This window comes from Carassius carassius, chromosome 13, assembly GCF_963082965.1.
Source record: "Carassius carassius chromosome 13, fCarCar2.1, whole genome shotgun sequence".
NCBI lineage: Eukaryota > Metazoa > Chordata > Actinopteri > Cypriniformes > Cyprinidae > Carassius > Carassius carassius.
Genome location: NC_081767.1, coordinates 14,244,151 through 14,264,994, shown reverse-complemented (window position 1 = coordinate 14,264,994; position 20,844 = coordinate 14,244,151). Strand labels below are relative to the sequence as shown.

The window sequence follows — 20,844 nt, the reverse complement described above, 5'->3', positions numbered from 1 at the left end:
CCAAGGGTGCCCGAGGACAATGGGTGCCAGGGGAGAGTCAAGGATGTGAAAGGAGATGGTCTCGGAGTATTTGCAAGATGTGATGAGTGTGATGTCAAAGTCATCTTTATTTATATAGCGCTTTAAACAAAATACATTGCGTCAAAGCAACTGAACAACATTCATTAGGAAAACAGTGTCAATAATGAAAAAATGATAGTTAAAGGCAGATCATCATTGAATTCAGTTATGTCATCTCTGTTCAATTAAATATTGTCTGTGCATTTATTTGCAATCAAGTCAACGATATCGCTGTAGATGAAGTGTCCCCAACTAAGCAAGCCAGAGGCGACAGCGGCAAGGAACCGAAACTCCATCGGTGACAGAATGGAGAAAAAAACCTTGGGAGAAACCAGGCTCAGTTGGGGGGCCAGTTCTCCTCTGACCAGACGAAACCAGTAGTTCAATTCCATGCTGCAGCAAAGTCAGATTGTGCAGAAGAATCATCTGTTTCCTGTGGTCTTGTCCTGGTGCTCCTTTGAGACAAGGTCTTTACAGGGGATCTGTATCTGGGGCTCTAGTTGTCCTGATCTCCGCTGTCTTACAGGGATGTAGAGGTCCTTTCTAGGTGCTGATCCAGCATCTGGTCTGGATACGTACTGGATCCGGGTGACTGCAGTGACCCTCTGATCTGAACACAGACTGGATCTGGTGGCCACGGTGACCTCGGAACAAGAGAGAAACAGACAAATATTAGCGTAGATGCCATTCTTCTAATGATGTAGCAAGTACATAGGGTGTTATGGGAAGTGTTTCCGGTTCCGGTTTACCTAATTAATGCAGCCTAAAAATCCTTTAACGGATTTGGATAATAAAAGCATATTAGTATGTTATGTGTATGCCAGGTTAAAGAGATGGGTCTTTAATCTAGATTTAAACTGCAAGAGTGTGTCTGCCTCCCGAACAATGTTAGGTAGGTTCCAGAGTTTAGGCGCCAAATAGGAAAAGGATCTGCCGCCCGCAGTTGATTTTGATATTCTAGGTATTATCAAATTGCCTGAGTTTTGAGAACGTAGCGGACGTAGAGGATTATAATGTAAAAGGAGCTCATTCAAATACTGAGGTGCTAAACCATTCAGGGCTTTATAGGTAATAAGCAATATTTTAAAATCTATACGATGCTTGATAGGAGGCCAGTGCAGTGTCGACAGGACCGGGCTAATATGGTCATACTTCCTGGTTCTAGTAAGAACTCTTGCTGCTGCATTTTGGACTAGCTGTAGTTTGTTTACTAAGCGTGCAGAACAACCACCCAATAAAGCATTACAATAATCTAACCTTGAGGTCATAAAAGCATGGATTAACATTTCTGCATTTGACATTGAGAGCATAGGCCGTAATTTAGATATATTCTTGAGATGGAAAAATGCAGTTTTACAAATGCTAGAAACGTGGCCTTCTAAGGAAAGATTGCGATCAAATAGCACACCTAGGTTCCTAACTGATGACGAAGAATTGACAGAGCAACCATCAAGTCTTAGACAGTGTTCTAGGTTATTACAAGCGGAGTTTTTAGGTCCTATAATTAACACCTCTGTTTTTTCAGAATTTAGCAGTCAGAAATTACTCGTCATCCAGTTTTTTATATCGACTATGCAATCCATTAGTTTTTCAAATTGGTGTGTTTCACCGGGCTGCGAAGAAATATAGAGCTGAGTATCATCAGCATAACAGTGAAAGCTAACACCATGTTTCCTGATGATATCTCCCAAGGGTAACATATAAAGCGTGAAGAGTAGCGGCCCTAGTACTGAGCCTTGAGGTACTCCATACTGCACTTGTGATCGATAGGATACATCTTCATTCACTGCTACAAACTGATGGCGGTCATATAAGTACGATTTAAACCATGCTAATGCACTTCCATTAATGCCAACAAAGTGTTCTAGTCTATGCAAAAGAATGTTGTGGTCAATTGTGTCAAACGCAGCACTAAGGTCCAATAAAACTAATAGAGAGATACACCCACGATCAAATGATAAGAGCAGATCATTTGTAACTCTAAGGACGAATTATGATGTCTTCAGTAATGTACGAGATGGAAGGGAGTTGCTGTCCAGTGAGGGTGTGAACCGTGATGTGGTGCGGAAGGGGTCTGAGGGGAATGTGGAGTTTGTGTGCTAATGTGCTATCCATGAAGTTACCTTCTGCGCCAGAGTCCAGTAGTGCTTGACAGTGGTGTGTCTGTGCTGACCACCGCAGCCTTACCGGAAGGAGCGTAGATGATGATGATGATGAGGTTTTCTCGGCGGAGATCCCACCCGATAGTAGCCTCATACGTACTACCGGGCCTGGCCTTTTACCGGACAGGCATGGGCTTGATGTCCGTCCCCCCGCAGTAAAGGCATAGGCCCAGGGACCTCCGCCCTCTCCTTCTCCTCCCGGGAAAGCCGAGCTCGCCCTACCTGCATGGGCTCGTGATCGTAGACGGGGCTGGCCGCATCCCCGCCGCTGAATCGCACGTCTGCCGGTCCCCTGGATGGGGTGCTGAGTAGACTCCTCCTCTCCATCCGTGTCAGACGTGCGTCGACCCGTATTGCCAGTTCAATAAGTCCATTGAGGGACGGGGGAAGATCCAGGGCGTAGATCTCCCTCTGGACGCGGTCAGCCAGCCCATGCAGGAACATGTCCCACTGTGCATCCTCGTTCCAATGGCACTCCACCGCCAGGGTCCGGAACTCGATTGAATAGTCTGAGACGGATCTCTCCTGCAGGCGTAACTCCGCCAGCCTCCTGGCCGCCTCCCGTCCTGCGGCGGCCCGATCAAAGACCCGCCTCATCTCGGCGGAGAGTGCCTGGAACGAGGCGCAGCATGGGTCCTGGTTCTCACACACCGCTGTCCCCCATAGTGCCGCCCTCCCAGAGAGCAGCGTCAATACGAAGGCCACCTTGGCTCTTTCGTTAGAAAAGGTTCTTGGCTGAAGGGAAAAGTGCATGTCACAGCGGGTTAGAAATGCTCTACAGAAGTTAGGCTCACGTTAGGCTCACCCGAGTATGTCTCCGGGATAGGGAGGCGTGGTTCTGGCTGGCAGGCGGTCACTGGTGGTATAGGGAGAACAGGCGCAGTGGGAGCTCGAAGAAGATGGAATTATTGGGTGAGCTCGGACACTTGCGTCACCAGGGCTTGAACCGCGCGACCAGTGTCGTTAAGACTCCTCTCCTGGGAGTCCATCATCCGAACACTGGCGCTGAGAAATTCCTCCAGAACAGATGGTTGAGTACTCACTGCCTCCATGTTGGTCAGATCGTTCTGTGACACTCGCGTATGGAAGACAGGAGACAAAAGCAAGTAAACAGAGTTTATTAGAAACGATGGGATGATGGAAGGTCGGAGAAAGACGCAGGAACCACGATGGCAGCACAGACTGGTGAGTAGGAGAGTTGCGTGCGCTGATGCAGATGACGGTGGTGGTAACTCCAAGTGCGGTGACGATAATTTGTGCGTGAAGGTAAAGATCCAACAGTAACCAGACAGGAGACAAAGCAAGGCAGGAACACACGAACGAGACATCAGACACGAACCTACAAACAACGATCTGACAAACAGGAGACGAAAGACAGGGCGTAAATAGGCCGTTGGAATGAGTTGCACCCACATGAAACAATCAACATGATGTAACATGAATACAGCTGGAGACGGTGCATTCACGAACCATGACAGACATACACCTAAAATTCTAATGCAATGTCTGAAAACGGCAGCACCTTAGCACACAGTGCTCACATTCTCTCGTTCACTGTTGTCGTTAACTGTTATGTCTAAATATGGATAGAAGGAATTAAAATGTATACAAAAAAAGTTTTATAATAATTGCTTTTATAATATTAGTAATAGAAAGGCAAACATTATACTTTTTCGTTTTCATGTCAGCATTCAGCAAATACACATTTATATAATTTAAACATCTTTGAATGACTAATGAACATGTAATTTCAAAAATAATGCAAACTCCAAAACACTGAGATCTTTTGAGTTTTGCATTTGTGTATTCTGAATGATCGCATGTTTTCTGCCTGATGGTCGGTTATGGCGTTATTTTTTAGTCAAAAGTTATGAGCGTGTAAGACATGCTCACGAGCACATTATGTTATTTCACACGCGCAAAAATGAACCTTCAGCTGGCATGATAAAAGTACTCGCGCACAAATTCAACAACCGAGAGGTGTACAGGTAGCTGCGAGCGCCTGGCATACTCTCATAGGTTAACTCTGCTTGTACAGTGGAATCCTGCTCGCGGAGTGCTGTTTTGCTCGCGCAGTGGATTTCTGATCGCTCAGCTGATTTCTGCTCCCTCCAGTCTACATGAGCTCTCATTACAGGAAGCACGGAGTTGGGTAAAGTAACCACCGAAGAAGAGTGGGAATGAATTAGAATGAGTTTTCTAATATACATAAAATGTCTCTGCACGTATAAAATGCTGCGAAGACCATAGTTAAATCAATTACCATCAATGTATATATTTGCGAACGATGAAGCCTACGTTTTGTTAAGTTAACATTAACGTTACATATTTTTGAGCAACAAGTAACGTAACTAGCTAGCCTATTCGTTCTGTAGCTTACGCCTTAGCCAACACTTGTGATGGTGATCGCCCGACACTCATTTTAAAACTTGTAATCTTTAAGAACTGCATCTTAGACAACTAACGTTAGGCTAACTGAATCATAACAATTTTTTTCCCATGTAAAAGTACATCGTTCGCAAATACATACATCGATGGTAATTGATTTAACTATGATCTGCGCAGCATTTTATACGTGCAGAGACATTTTATGTATATTAGAAAACTCATTCTAATTCATTCCCACTCATCTTCGGTGGTAACTTAACCCAACTCCGTGCTTCCTGTAATGAGAGCTGTCAATCAAGGTACAAGGATGTCCCTGTGTGAAAGTGACCAATCATAAGAGAGTCAGAGCCCTCCTTGGTTTCCGCCCCCAAATTGTCAAAAGTCATGTAGACTCGAGGGAGCAGAAATCAGCTGAGCGATCAGAAATCCACTGCGTGAGCAAAACAGCACTCCGCGAGCAGGATTCCACTGTACAAGCAGAGTTAACCTATGAGAGTATGCCAGGCGCTCGCAGCTACCTGTACACCTCTCGGTTGTTGAATTTGTGCGCGAGTACTTTTATCATGCCAGCTGAAGGTTCATTTTTGCGCGTGTGTAATAACATAATGTGCTCGTGAGCATGTCTTACACGCTCACAACTTTTGACTAAAAAATAACGCCATAGTCGGTCCCTGCGAATTAAATGTGGATAGGAGGAGAGTTAAGCTTCAGTGGAGACGCGCAAATTATAATGCGCTTCATGCTTTTGCCCAATGTCATATTTGTGTCATTTTCACTGTGTGCTGTGAGTAAAATGAGTGTTACCTTGGCTTTATTTGAAAAATATGATTCCCAAAACCCAATGCACACAAACTTCCCAGATTACGGAGTGCCCTGTTGGTTTACAGTGTAGCTGCACTGGTTAGTACATTAAAATTAACTCAAATGATATATAGGGAATTTTAATAATTAATCAGGAATATGATTAATATATATATCTCATATGACAGTTACATTAAAATTATTGAAGATGAAAAACAGGTCAATTTATATATCAATATCTCATTACAAGGCACTGTTATTTACTCATTAATATGTCAATATTCCATTCTTCACATCAATTTTTCGTGATATCTTTTACTGGGAATTAATGCAAATCGAACAGTGGTTTGTCAAGCAAACGGCCGTAATATTAACTTATCAACTTTCAATAAAGTTATCACTTCTTATAATTCCAGGAAAAATTGTTTCTGGCCATGAAACTATTCTCCTATCCTTATAAAATTTAGGTTACTGAAAAGTAACAAATAAGCTTTGTAGCTAAGATCGAACTTTTCATTGACTTCGTGATGTGAGTATTTTAGACCGAAGCAATCATGAATATATATTGGATTTTAATAATTTAACTAATAATACATCAAACTACGATTCACAGAGTAAATATGCGTATAACAATACAAACAGTAAAAACAAATACAAGACATAACAGATACAGATGAAAGAGAGAGAGAGAGAGGATGAGCGAGAGAGAATGAGAAAGAAATAGTCGAGATCACAGAATGATCTCCCAGTATGGCAAAATCACAGACAGTAACCTTTTGAAAGCGACTGGGTTCACGCCTCTGTTTGCGCAAACAACCAATGAACGTCCACGATCTGAAGCGGGAAAAAGTTTCTTTGTCTCTGGGGAGACACCCACTCGAGTAATTTATGGTGTTGTCAGAATTCAGCAGTTATATTCCAGCAAGATGGTAATTCCAGAATACTACATCTTGCATACCTTTCCTATGTATGAGTGGTTCAGTCAAAAGATGACGGTTACACAGATACCAAGAATACAGTTAAAGGTAGGAGAAACAAAGTTACATTCATATGCAGAATTACACAAATTTAAAGTTTGATTAACACACAATAAAATTGCAGATCCTCTTATTTGATATGGGAAGACATCTAAGCACAAAAAGGCGATACAGTCAATACATTTAGAATACATTTAAAAAATTTACTTTTCTCTTTTCTTACAAGAATTCCAGCGAGCTGAGCTTTCCTGTTTCTCCCATTTGGGTCATAAAGTTTTATGACCTGGCTAGGGGTAGGGTTACAGAATCTACTTGAGAACATTAATTAGGAGAAACATTTCCAAGTTACAACTCAGAAAATCATAACCCTCGCATAACAGGCTAACCAGTTATGCAACGCACAAACCTATCGAATACATCTTAGTAATAACTTACATGATGATTGTGTAAGATTAATAAGGGAATTAAGATCAATATAACTCAAAGGTGATTGAATTACAGTGAAAAAGAACTGAATTAGCATGCAATTTATTCAGAATTAATATTTAACACTTTATCAACTATTCATCCACCGATAAATTGAGGTTAGGGTATTTTATCAATCCTGGACAAAATATTATCCCGTGGCCTACGGTAATAATATCATGAAATTATGATAACTGATTATGAGCAAGGTAACAAAATCTACAGTTTAAGGCAGTATCTTGTAAGCACACAGCACAAGACACTGGTATGTAAAATCAGACAAGACTTTATTGAACTACTCTAATACACACAAATTAAACTAACAAAAACACACAAACATTCATTCAAACAGTGACAGAGAAAATTGATGTTATTAACGGAGGGTGAATGGAGTCCCAAGTGTCTAGCGTTAGACACTATTTCTTGACCGCAACCTGAGAGAATCAGTCTACTAGCATTTTAATCTTAGTTCATTTTCTTAATAAGATTTGCACCAGTTTCAGCCAGAATTAGGAGATATTGTGTACTTGCGTTTGGATGCTCCTTGTTGGCTTTGGATGCATTCCCTTCTGTAACAAAGTTGCTGGAGAGGGATTCTCTGGCGCTGATTGGCTGGCAGTCGGTCCATGATGCGTTCGGAGGGACAGCACTCGATGGTGAGTGTTTGGTCGGCTTTGCCGGGTGGCGCTTCGTTCGTGAGACTTCCTGGATTGCGGGTTGCTATGCAACGGAGTTTCTCTGAGAGGGTTTTCTTGGACGAAGTTCAACGAAGGATCTTACGGAAGAGTTGATGAGTTTTGAGTGAGCTCTTGGTGGTTTGAAGAGTACTCGCTGGACGATGGAAAGGTCAGCAGCTCAGCACAAACCATAGGCAAGAGCCCAAGTCACGGCAAGCAGGGCAAAGCTGAGGCGAAAAGCTAAAAAGCTAAAAGCATGTCATTGGGTTATAAGCGTATCCATCTGACCCGTCCAATCACATATTGTCTTGGGCAGGACCTACACCCCATTCTCCGGTTCTTGCATGTTATTAGCGTAATGTCCACGTGATCGCGTGTGTCCAAATTTCTGAGAGTTTAGTTTAAACGATTTAATAAGCAAACGTAATAGTTTAAATATGGTGCATCCTACACACACCTACTTTATGTAAAAATTCTAGGGGTCGTAAAGTAATTTAAACCCAGCCATGCCGGCGCCAGGCCGGTCATTCAGCTTACTCTGCAGAGAGTTTGATTTACCTGCATGAGTTCTTAGGCTAAGAGCTATCGGTTTTAGCCAAGGAAGGTGTATTGTTTTAGATTCAACAAACCATGATTCATTAATTCAGAACCAATGAATGAATGAACTGCTCATACGTTACAACAGTGTTTATTTCCTTTTTAAATTTTATTTTTATTAAATATTAATTTATTTGTGAAAAATACTTTGTCATTTAAAGTATTTTAAACATTTTAATCCATTTTCAAATGATTTAAAATTTCTTAAATATTAATGAAAAAAAAATTATATTGTCTTTATATGAGCCGTTGGCCACCCTGCTTTCCAAGATATCGGCATCAAGTCACCTTTATTTATATAGTGCTTTTAAAGAGCAACAGAACCGAATTAAATAGGAAAATAGTGTGTCAATAATGCAAAGGGCAGTTCAACATTGAATTCAATGATGTCGTCATCCAGCTCAGTTCAGTTTAAATAGTATAATATTATAATAGCGCTTAAGTGCTTCTCAGTTCAGTTTCCCTCTTGGCGAACCCTGTTGAAGTTCCTTCCACGCCCTCGGCAGTCAGACGTGGCGGAGCGCCAGACGCCAGGTTAAGCACTCGTGTGTATGCCCAAGGTCAGCCCTTGTGCTGGGCTAGGTGCCCATGTTTAGTGATTGCCCCTTCGGGTGATCCCACATGTGTATTTATCCATGGTACGGCTTCCCTCACGTCTTTCCCTGGCAGAGATTTCTCTGACGTAACTGCTGTGTAGTGATCTCACCCCAGGCGGGCTGAGTCTACCGTAGGGTATTCCCTATGTAGCACTGCCCTATGGCCAGTCCATGTGTAATTTCCACATTATCTCCTATGCGCAGGATGTGGTTCCTTCCTACTTGGGTACACTTTCCCAGTGTTATCCAATTCCCACTGTATGGAACAGCAGTGGTGGGTTCCTATGCCTTAGCCTGTCCTATCTTCCACCTCAACTGGTGTGGGGGGACTTGCCGGATTTTGCAGGGCACTGGAGGGGGTCAGCAAGTGGCGATTTCCATATGGACCCCAATTCATCAGTCACTGACGTAATGTTGGACGTGACTGACTGAAAGAGAACTATCTCGGTTCGGGTCTCTCTAGCGAGATCCCAATTCGTCAGTCACTAATGTAATGTCTCCGTTCCCTCCTTCAGGAAACGGGGGTTCCATACATAACAGAGACGTACTACAAGGCAAAAGAAATTGCTTTACCCAACTTGTGAGCTTGCAGTCTGAGTTTAATGTAATGAGAGAAAAAAACAAAAGAGCAAGAGTTTTGTTATAATAACTTAAAAATGTATTCATTAAAAACAATTAAAATCAACAAATCTTTTTTTTTGCATGTTGTTTTTGTTTAGAATTTTCTTGTAGTTTATAGGTAGGACCGTTACTATGAAGAAAAATAAAGGGTCAGACCAAAATCTTTTTTTTTGTTCAGTTTATGGCATATGTGTTGCACATGAAGTGACGTGACATTCAGCCAAGTATGAAGTGAAGTGAAGTGAAGTGAAGTGAAGTGACATTCAGCCAAGTATGGTGACCCATACTCAGAATTCGTGCTCTGCATTTAACCCATCCGAAGTGCACACACACACTGTGAACACACACCCGGAGCAGTTGGCAGCCATTTATGCTGCGGCGCCCGGGGAGCAGTTGGGGGTTCGATGCCTTGCTCAAGGGCACCTAAGTCGTGATATTTAGGGTGGAGAGAGCACTGTACATGCACTTCCCCCACCCACAATTCCTGCCGGCCCGAGACTCGAACTTACAACCCTTCGATTGCGATTTCGACTCTCTAACCATTAGGCCTCGACTTACCTAAATGGAAGTCGGGGACCTATACTCAGAATTTGTGCTCTGCATTTAACCCATACAAAGTGCACACACACATACACACACTGTGAACACACACCCGGAGCAGTGGGCAGCCATTTATGCTGCGGTTCCTGGGGAGCAGTTGGGGGTTCGATGCCTTGCTCAAAGGCACCTAAGTCGTGGTATTGCCGGCCCAAGATTCAAACCCACAACCCTAGGGTTAGGAGTCCAAATCTCTAACCACTAGGCCATTATTGTTTTTTTTATTCCATGTAAAATAAAAAAGAATTGCTATGCTAACCCTATTACAGTGCAGTAAAGGTCACTGTCATTGCTTCTTTTAGGTATTTCCATGAGTCTAGTGGAGTCTAAAAACGGCATTCAGCACTTCACCTTTGAACATAATCGTGACTATCAGCAAGTCCAGTTCAAGTTTTTTGATGCGGTTGAGTCAATGGACCCCAATAACTTTGTGGTAATTTTATTGTGTATATAAATATTTGTGTAATTTTGTGTGTGTATATATGTGTGTGTGTGTGTGTGTGTGTGTGTATATATATATATATATATATATACGTGTGTGTTTGTATGCATGTATGTATGTACATGTTTTTTTTTATGAAGACATGAGTAACATTTGTTAGCTATGTATGATGACACCATTTTTCTCTGTTTTTCTTCAGGTTCTCCTGCAACTTAACCCATATCACATTGATTCACTTTTGCAGCTGTCAGATGTATGTCGCATACAAGAAGATCAAGAGACTGCCAGAGATCTCATCGGTGAGAAAGTTCACTGATGCAGTGAATATGAGACCAGTGATGTGTGTGAGAGAGTATTTTACTGAAAAGCCTGAAGGGCTCTATGCTAACATTGTTTAGTAGCACTTGTACTCCTAATTTTAAATTATATTTAAAAGCACATGCAAAAAATCTATAGCCCATTTTAAGTCCACTGTTTTATTTTTTCTTTGGTAATGTGATGTACCGTAAAATTAGAGCTGTGCAAAAAAATGCGGCAAAAATTTTCATGTGCATCTCATCAGTAAAGACGCTCCTGTAATTAGACGTATATCTCCAGCACGTGTGTTCAGATCAAGGTTGCCAGGTTTTCACAACAAATCCTGCCCAGTTGCTTCTCAAAACTAGTCTAATCGCGTTTCCAGGAGGTTCCCTGATAAAAATTGTTTCCGCCGGTTAAAATATACGTTTTTTGGCAGGGTTGCCTTGGTAAAATTCGCATTTTAGGGGCTAAATATCATGTTTTTGGTCTTGTCGCTTTGACCCGCGGACATGAAAAACAACCACAGACTTGGCAACACTGGTTGGCATTTACTACACATCGCCATAATTCACTGACAATCTACACAAAATAGATTTTAAAATCGCAGGCGATTCTTTGTCGATTTTGAAAGTAATTTTGTGTTAGTTGTCGGTAGACTACGGCTCTGTGTAGTAACTGCCGCTCCACCTGAACCAATGCTGCCAAGTCTGTGGTGGTTTTTCATGTCCACGGTTTGAAACAACCCCAATACCAATAATGTGATATTTAGCACCTACAATGCAAATTTTACCAAGGCAACCCTGCCAAAAAATGTATATTTTAACCCCGGGAAGCAATTTTTATCGGGGAACCTCCTGGAGACGCACTTGGGCTAGTTTTGGACTAGTTTTGAGAAGCAACTGGGCAGGATTTGTTGTGAAAACCTGGCAACCCTGATCTGAACGCACGTGCTCTAATTACAGGAGCGTCTTTACTTATGAGATTCAAATGAAAATCGCATTTGATTTTTTGCACAGCCCTACATAAAATATAATTCAGAAGTAAACAGAAGAAAACAACTCTTATCAATTATGATAGAGTTCAAGAACACAATGTCAGTCATAACAAAGGAGTTTACCTTCTGATAAAGTTAATTTAACCTGTTAACCCATTATGGGACTCACAGCTGAAAATGCCCTGCCTAACTTAAAATTACAGTTCCTGACTTCAGTGTGCTACACACACGATTTTGGTGTCTTGTGAAAGAAGACCCTTTGCTTTACTATCCATCATTCAGAGTTGATAATGCTCAAAAAGATAAATTATAGACACTGAAATGCCTATAACTTGAAAGATCAAGTTGAGAAAAATATTTACCAAGTGTGTTAAAGGGTTCTACAAACTATTTTGGTTATTAAACAAACCACTGCATATTTTTTCAATTATAAAACAGTAGACTGAATTTTAGACTAGGGATGTAACGGTATGAATATTTCTTATCACGGTTATAGTGACCAAAATTATCACGGTTATCAGTATTATCACGATATTGTTATAATGTGCTGGAGATGTTGAAAAAGTACATATAAATCACTTAACCAAGTGCTATATTTAAAAATCAACAAAACAACAAATAAAATGACTTTTTGTTTGCATAATCACTAAAACAATAACATTACAACTTTACTGACAAGAGTTTAATTGCATTCAAGATTTCAAGATTGTGATATCTAATGTAAATGTAAAGCTTTGAAAAACATTAATTAAAAGGTAAACCTCACATTTCAGCCTTAAAGAAAAGCTATATGTCAAAATTATAATTGCTTAATAAACCTCCGTGATCACAACAGCTATTAAAGGGTTAGTTCACCCAAATAGCAAAATTATGTCGTCATTAACTTACCCTCATGTTGTTCCAAACTCGTAAGACCTCCGTTTATCTTTGGAACACAGTTTAAGATATTTTAGATTTAGTCCGAGAGCTCTCAGTCCCTCCATTGAAGCTCTGTGAACGGTATACTGTCCATGTCCAGAAAGGTAAGAAAAACATCATCAAAGTAGTCCATGTGACATCAGAGGGTCAGTTAGAATTTTTTGAAGCATCGAAAATAAATTTTGGTCCAAAAATAGCAAAAACTCTGGACAGTATACCGTTCACACAGCTTCAATGGAGGGACTGAGAGCTCTCGGACTAAATCTAAAATATCTTAAACTGTGTTCCAAAGATAAACGGAGGTCTTACGGGTTTGGAACAACATGAGGGTAAGTTATTAATGACATAATTTTGCTATTTGGGTGAACTAACCATTTAAGAACACTTCTTTTGTCAGCAGTTCTTAATTCCAGTCCTCGCACACCCCTGCTCTGCATATTTCACATGTCTCTCTTTGTTAACACACCTGATTCAGACCATCAGCTTGTTAGAAGTGAGCTCCGTGCATGAACTGTTCACATTGACATGGTACCTATACAGTGTTCTTTGCTCCCTACTTCATTCACAGATTTGCGCTGCGCAACGTCTTCATACATGGACATTAGGGTCCATATTAAATGATTAATTGACTGCTCTTAAAAACGTCTCATTACTATGGCAAAGCTGAGGGTAGTCACTTCAGAAACAGAGAGAATATGCTTTAACAGTTTTCCTTCATTCCTGAATGTATGCACGATCTGTGGGCACATTATGTACAAGTTTGTGTGCTCCATTCATGTGCAGAAATGTAGGAGCAAATTATTTTTGAGTGGAGATTAACAAACTGTACAATTTACAACATGCTTTAACCTCGCGCACTCGTTCCTAATTATATTTAATGCGTGAATTGGCATAATTTGTGCTCGTGATGAAGCGGTAGCGGAGCATTCTTGGAGCGAGTGAAAACCTCAACACTCTTGACTTTCCAAAAATCCGCTCATAGCTCCAGACGAAATTAGGGATGCAACTAGGTCTGCACGATATTGGGAAAAAATTACATTGCAATATTTTTTTTATTGAGAGCCATCAATCCAGGCTAAAGTCAATAATTACCATTCCATGATATTAATAATTTCACTAATAAGCAAGCTTCATTACAAGTGACAAAAGGGTCACTTAATATTTTATTCCAAAATTAGAATATTTCTGTAGACACAAATGCAGAACACATTTTTAAATAAAACAGCAGCTTTACACCCCCCCCGATTGGATTACAACAATATAACTTAAAATAAATATATTTTTTATAAAACAACTTATAAGCATTTTGGTTCACAATCTTTTAAGTCAACTTTTCTTAGCCAAAGTGCCAAAGTAAAACAGTGTTGGTCATTATAATCATGGCTAAATATATGAAATAAACAAAATGAAATAAAACTTTAATATATTTTGTATAAAATTTTCTAAACAGAGTAGAGAACATATTCCTGTAAACAGAAAAGCTGAACACATTCAAACAGCAGCTTTACAACACCAACACCCTTATTGGTTCATAACATAACTTAAAATAAATACATTTTTTATAAAACAACTTATAATCATTTTGGTTCACAATCTTTTGTTTTTAAGTCAACTTTTCTTAGCAAAAGTGCCAAAGTAAAACAGTGTTGGTCATCATAATCATGGCTAAACAAAATAAAATAAACTGAGTATTCTTTAGCATGATCATGATCATGCATGCTTATGTATGCTGTATGCTTTGCTTACTCAAAGTTTTTAGCTAAGAACACTATCAACCTTTGCAGGCTTGAGACAGGTTCGTTGACAAGTGACGATGTTGCCACTAGTACTGAAAAGTCTCTCTGACGGCAAGCTTGTCGCAGGAATACACAGGTATTTGCGGGCAAGTCTGGTGAGACGAGGAAAGCTTGGTTTGTTTACTTTCCACCATGCAAGTGGATCCTCCTCTTTGTCTATTGGAGGTGTTAGCAGGTAGGTTTTTAACTCTGCTTCCAAATCATCCTTTAGGGTCAGAGAGGAATCTCCTTTTGCTGCGGTTTCATTCTGTTTAAAGAAGCTTCCCAATAACTTCTTTGCTTTCTTTGCCTGGGGTGCAGTGCTAACGTTGGGCTCCACGTCAGTGCTGCAGCTTGATTTCTCCTGGCATTCCATCATCTGTGATGCCACTCTGGCCTTAAATTGGGTCTTCTTCTCTGCACTAATGAAGTCCATCTTGAACCGGGGGTCCATAAAAGATGCCATATCTAGAAGCTTCTGAGTATCATCATCTTCGTATTTTTCGTTGAGGTAGTCCAGCATCATCATCTTTGTTCTTGGTCAGGTCTGTGTCTTCCTCTCGCATTTCCAGTAGTGAAGTGTTGAAGAGCTGTAGAACTGGCTTTACAAAGGAGACACTGAATTATTCATCCCCTAAAAGTGCATCAGTGAAATCCAGCATTGGGCCCAGTGACTTGCTTACAGATTCCAGGACATTTATATCTTGGCAGGTTGGAATTAGATGCCGCAGCTTTTTGTCTGCAGACAGGACCTGAGTTAAACCCTGCTGTTGCTCTAATATCCTGCTAATCATCATCTGTCTGGAACCCCATCTTGTTTGGCATTCTGAGATGAGACAATGTGGTGGTAGATTGAGTTCCTTCTGGACTTTTGCCAGGGTTTCGCTGGCCTTCCAGCTGTGAGAGAAGTGGCTCACCAGCTTCTTGCAGACTCCTACAGCATGATCAATGCAGCCATCCTTTATCACTGCATTTTCTAAGCGGAGAAAACAAAAAAAACATTGCTTTAATTATTGAAGTTTAATTATTGAAGCACACTGTTTTATTTGAAACAATAAATGAAGAGCTCTTTTCCAAAACGCGATAAACGCCAATAAAAATTTCCTTGTTTAAATATACTGCAAGATGCAGTTTTTTCCAAACCCCAATAAGCGCCAAACTTATTTTTAGCCTAAACGCAAATTTGGTGAACGTTCTACGCAATCCAACGTGGCTGCGCTCTTAACAGATGTTTGTTTGTTCATTAGGCTATAATTCCTCAAAATAAGTAAAAAAAAAATCTTATTCTCTCTTGCTCTCTCTCTCTCTCTCTCTCTCTCTCTCTCTTTTCGGTGCTGATGCAGTGACGCGTTTATGTAAACGGCACCTAAAAGCTGTCACAAAGAACCAGCAAAAGTAATGATTAGGAATATGTAAAATATTGCAATGAGACATTTTAATTGTTTATTAATAAAAAGTGTTTTCTGTGTTGGCTGCAAAGATAAAGTTGACGATACCGACTCGATACCGCGATCTTCGCAGTAGTGAACACGCCGGAGAAATTCACATTTCATACGAATTACATAGTTTTATTTTGTTTTGAATGGTTCTGTTTAAAAGTAGATATTTCTGTAGATAATAGATATAACGTTATTTCTGTTTTGTTTTTTTTAGGTGTGTGAGGCGAGTAGGATACCTTATACGCTGAGTTTAGGATCATGGATGATAGTTTCAGTTCCAGTTCAGGCGCTGGCGCCTACTTGTCGTGATTATCTATTGTCTGCTATTACTTTTTATTTATTAAAAGGAAATTGGATAATAAAACACTGATTGAAATTAAGATACAATTAATACAAAATGAAATTAGCTTTAAATAATTGCTTTGTGCTTTATGTTTGAGGTCTCTGTGAAAGTTTTAGTGCCGCTTTCAGAGCAGTCTGTATATATCCATTACGGAGAACTGTTGTAACATTGAAGACAAAAGACTTAAAAAAAAAAAAAAAAAGACAACCATCAGTTTTGGGAAAAAAATTATAGATTTACAGCGTTTTGAAACGAAAAAAATAAATACTGTAACTTTGAATTTGTCAACAACAATATAGTTTGATTTAATCATTCTGTATTTTTTTCTTACGTTTTAAAGCTCTACGTACACACATGAAACATTAATTTTACAAGTTTTGTCAGGTTCAGGACAGGTTATTAAGTAAAACAGCGGAGTAAAATTGTATATTTATTTAGGATAAAGATCATGGTCATTACTCACCAACTGCAAGATGCAGTCTGTGGCCGAAGCACTGTAGCCTGGTCCACTTGTTCAGATCGGCAGCTTTCACCATGTTCGCTGCATTATCTGTTGTTATACAGACTTGACACGTCTCATCTAAGCCCCAAGCGGACACCGCTTCTCTCAGGGAAAAATGCCGTCTGCAAAGAGCGACTTTTAGCTCGAAGTCCTCTGTGATGAAATGGACCGTCAGACTCATGTAGGGCTCCGTTGTGGAGCACAAGTCTGTTGTAGTTGCATAGTATTCCACGTGCGTCAGTTCTGCTTCAATCTTAGATTTGCATTTTTCATACTGCTCTTTTATCGCAACTTTGGAAAAATATGTGCGGGATGGTATAACATACCGCCTGTCAAGCGTTCGGATCATTTTCTTAAATCCCTCTTTGGCGACGGTATTTAATGGCAACATATCTTTAGCGATATGAAAGGTTATTGCGTCTGTTATTTCTTTCTGTCGTTGAGAGCCTTTCTGGTAAGGTGTCACACTGGCAAAGGCATCACAAATAATTGTTTGTTTTGGTTGACATCCAGATTTGACTTTGTATTCATCATAAAGAGCTTTGTGGTGTCGTTTTAAGCGATAAAATAAATTGGTGGTGTTTCCTTGTTTTGTGGCCACAATGACACTCCATGCAAAGTACCTCTTTTTGGTCAACATCCTCCTTTTTGTAGCCGAAATAGTCCCAAATAGATGATTTCGACTTTCTTTTTGGTACGAAATAATTTTTTTTCGGCGGATCCTCTTCGTTGTGCATTTTTAGCAGTGAATGTTGGCTGTGAGCGGTGAGCAGCGGCACAGCGAACCATTCACTGTGCAGGCACACGGAACGTGCATGTCACCCCAGCAACAAGCCATACAACAAACTCGTGTTTACGGTGTGCTACCCTGGTACTACCATTCTCTTAATACACCATGGGCTGCTACCCTTCACATCGCATTTTCCAGCGATGTGACTATCGCTCACGCGCACATCGCAATGTCGATGTTAAAACAGAATATCATTCAGCCCTAGATGCAACGATACCATTTTTTCAGAACCGATCCGATACCGAAGATTCGGAGTATCTGCCGATACCGATCCAATCCGATACCAGCACAGTTTTTTTTTTCAATATGGAATTTCTATACTTCTCTGTGTTGTCCTGATCATCATTCTTTAGTGTTAATTACAGTCTATTTTTATTTTTTATAAACTAGGTTGGAAGATATTTCAGCAGCAAAAGATACTCTAGATTCTAGAAAAATCAAGGGAGCACAATAATTTTATCAAATCTATTGAAATATTTTATTTACAAATAAAAGTGAATAAGTCTCAAATCTGGTAAAATGTTACACATTGCTCTTTGTATTGTTGTAAAATACATTATTAAAAGAAACAATCATGTACATTTTTATAGATATCTAAAAGACGTTTCTTTTAAATCTATACCACAGTAATAAAAGCAGCAACATATCATAGATAGATAAATAAATTGTGGATAATGCTTACAGGAGACGCGAACTGGTTCAAATGATTCAGTCTGATTTGGTGAACTGGTTCAAATGGTTCACTAAGAAGAAATGGTCAAATCAAATGATTCGTTAACTGCATAATGCTATCATATCAATATGGAACAAAATCTCTAAGGAAAGTAATAATAACTTTATTCTGTTGATGTTTATTTAACTTTGGATAATTTATTTAAATTCACATCTCGCGGACCCTTATGCCTTTTGAATTTAACATGTACGTTCCCTTGGAACTGGAATAATGGCAAAATATCATGTGAACTACACTTGACAGGGCACTTACGGTCGAATAAGACAACACTTGAATGCTGCTGCTTAAACAAGACTTCCTCACTGAAGAGAAAGTGTTGGCTGGTGTCACCATCTTGCGAATCCTGCGAAACCAAATTCAGTGGATTCCTACTCGAGGAGCCCTCTCGAATGCCACCCTCCATGCATCTGTACCATCCACCCCCCAACCCGCCGGGATCGACTAGATTGGTTGGTGCCCGACTGTGAATTGAACTGCCCATAACACCCGGACTTTAAGGTCTCTCAACATGGGGGTGGTCTCATTCGAACAGGGGCTTTGAGACCTATACTCGATTTGGCATTCAAGAGGGTTCCTTTTGCTAAAGGGATGCCCCGCATTTGGTTCAGAACCACCGCGCCGTTTTGGAGATATGGCTGTTCAAATTTTCAATGGTAATACATACTCTACAGTTAAAGTTTAAAGCATTTTTTCAGGTCGCCAGTAGCAAACAATGGAGCGCACTGGTGGACAGACTATGTAATTACACCATTTACAAGCATTTTATCTGTGTTTTATGTTCTGTAAAAAAATATATATCTGCGACAGGATCATATCGGCCAATAAAATCAGCAAACTGATATATCAGTCAGCCTCTAGTCTTTACACTGACACGCATTGTATAGGTCCTAGATCACGTAATTTTCAAGTAATTTAATGGTGTTTTTGTTTACCTAATTTGTTTCTCTGAAAGACTGTTGGTCAACTGAGCACTAGGTATGTTAAATAACGGTGCATTCCAACTTCTATTGCTTAGAGCAGGGGTGTCGAACTCAGTTCCTGCAGGGCCGCAGCCTTGGACAGTTTAGTTCCAATCCTGCTCCAACACACAAACCATGTAGTTTTCAAATAAGCCTGAAGGACCTGATTAGATGGTTCAATTGTATTTAATTAGGGTCCAAACTAAACTCTGCAGGTCTGTGGCCCTACAGGAGCAGAGTTTGACACCGCTGGCTTAGAGCCTTGTTGTCATTCATGTAAAAAAAAAAGATGGTGCTACCCTAATTTTTATAAATCTTTTGTAAGTTCTTTTATAAATGATTCTTATTGTAAGCTTGGAGAGATGTTTGGCATGTTGTGTTTTCAAATCATAACACATCATAAGTGACCCAGTGATGATGTTTGATATGTATAGGTACATATAAAGAAATTAGAATATAATGGAAAAGTTATTTATTTTTTGTAATTTAATTAAAAAAGCAAACTTTCTTATATTCTAGATTAATTGCATACAAACTGAAATAATTCAAGAATTTTTTGTTTTAATTCTGATGGTTATGACTTACAGCTTAGGAAAATAAAAAATTCAGTATCTCCAAAAATTTGAATATTCCATTTTAAGCTTGATTAGTTTGATTAATTTTGAGTATAATTACTGGGTACCTCTTGGGCTAGTTGAGAACATGCAACCACAATTATGGGAAAGACTACTAACTTGACAGTGGTCCAGAAGACAATCATCGACACACTCCACAAGGAGGGTAAGCCACAGAAGATCATTGCTGAAAGGGCTGGCTGTTCACAGATTGCTGTATCAAAATATATTCATAGAAAGTTGACTGGAAGAAAAAAGTGTGGTAGGAAAAGGTGCACAAGCTATAGGGATGACCACAGCCTTGGGAAGATTGTCAGGAAAAGCAGATTCAAGAACTTGGGAGAGCTTCACAAGGAGTGGACTGAAGCCAGAGTCAGCGCATCGAGTCGCCACGCTCAGACATCTTCAGGAAATAGGCTACAGCTGTCACAGTCCTAGAAACAAGCCACTCCTGAACCAGAAAAAAATTAAAAAGCATCTCACCTGGGGTAAGAATAAAAAGAACTGGACTGTTGGTCAGTGGTCCAAAGTCCTCTCTTCAGATAAAAGTAAATTTAGCTTTTCATTTGGAAATCAAGGTCTGGAGTAGAGGTCGACCGATGTATCGGTTTTGCCGGTTAAAACGGTTATTGGCAAAAATTCATGCTGATAATTTTCCGGGTTATGTCTGTTGCTGGAGCGGCTAAGAAGGCTCTGTTTCCATCGTACAGTGCGAGAGTGGCCTCTAGTGATTGAAATCACTAACAGCATGTGCTATTTGTTTAGACATGTGATGCTGCATGCTGAACAGAGCGATAAACTTCAGACCAGATTTAAATGCAGTTGACAGAAAATCCTGCCCTGCCACAGAACGCCATTCACATAATTTTCCTTTAAATTATATTATATTCACCCGAATTGTTGTTAATGTACATAATGAATTATATATCTTTCTGTGGCTCTAATAAAGTCTGTATGCTTAATTAATAGAGCTATAACATCGCTCTTTCCGTTTGCTCCGTTTTTTTAAACACTGAGCTTCAAACTTATCTGTGCCTTTTTGTTCATTCTTGAAGTAAACTTGTGTCCGTTTGGTGAATAAATAAACTATTTTA

The 20,844-nt window shown here is 39.9% G+C and overlaps 1 protein-coding gene across 1 annotated transcript in view; it reads left to right on the top strand.

The window, feature by feature from the left end:
• Positions 1 to 20,844, top strand: part of tcf25 (transcription factor 25 (basic helix-loop-helix)) — a 241,747-nt gene that overhangs the window by 68,306 nt on the left and 152,597 nt on the right. The window contains exons 7-8 of the mRNA XM_059564786.1: positions 10,244 to 10,374; positions 10,583 to 10,682. Of these exons, the coding sequence (XP_059420769.1) occupies positions 10,244 to 10,374; positions 10,583 to 10,682 (231 nt within the window). The remainder of the gene's footprint in view (positions 1 to 10,243; positions 10,375 to 10,582; positions 10,683 to 20,844) is intronic.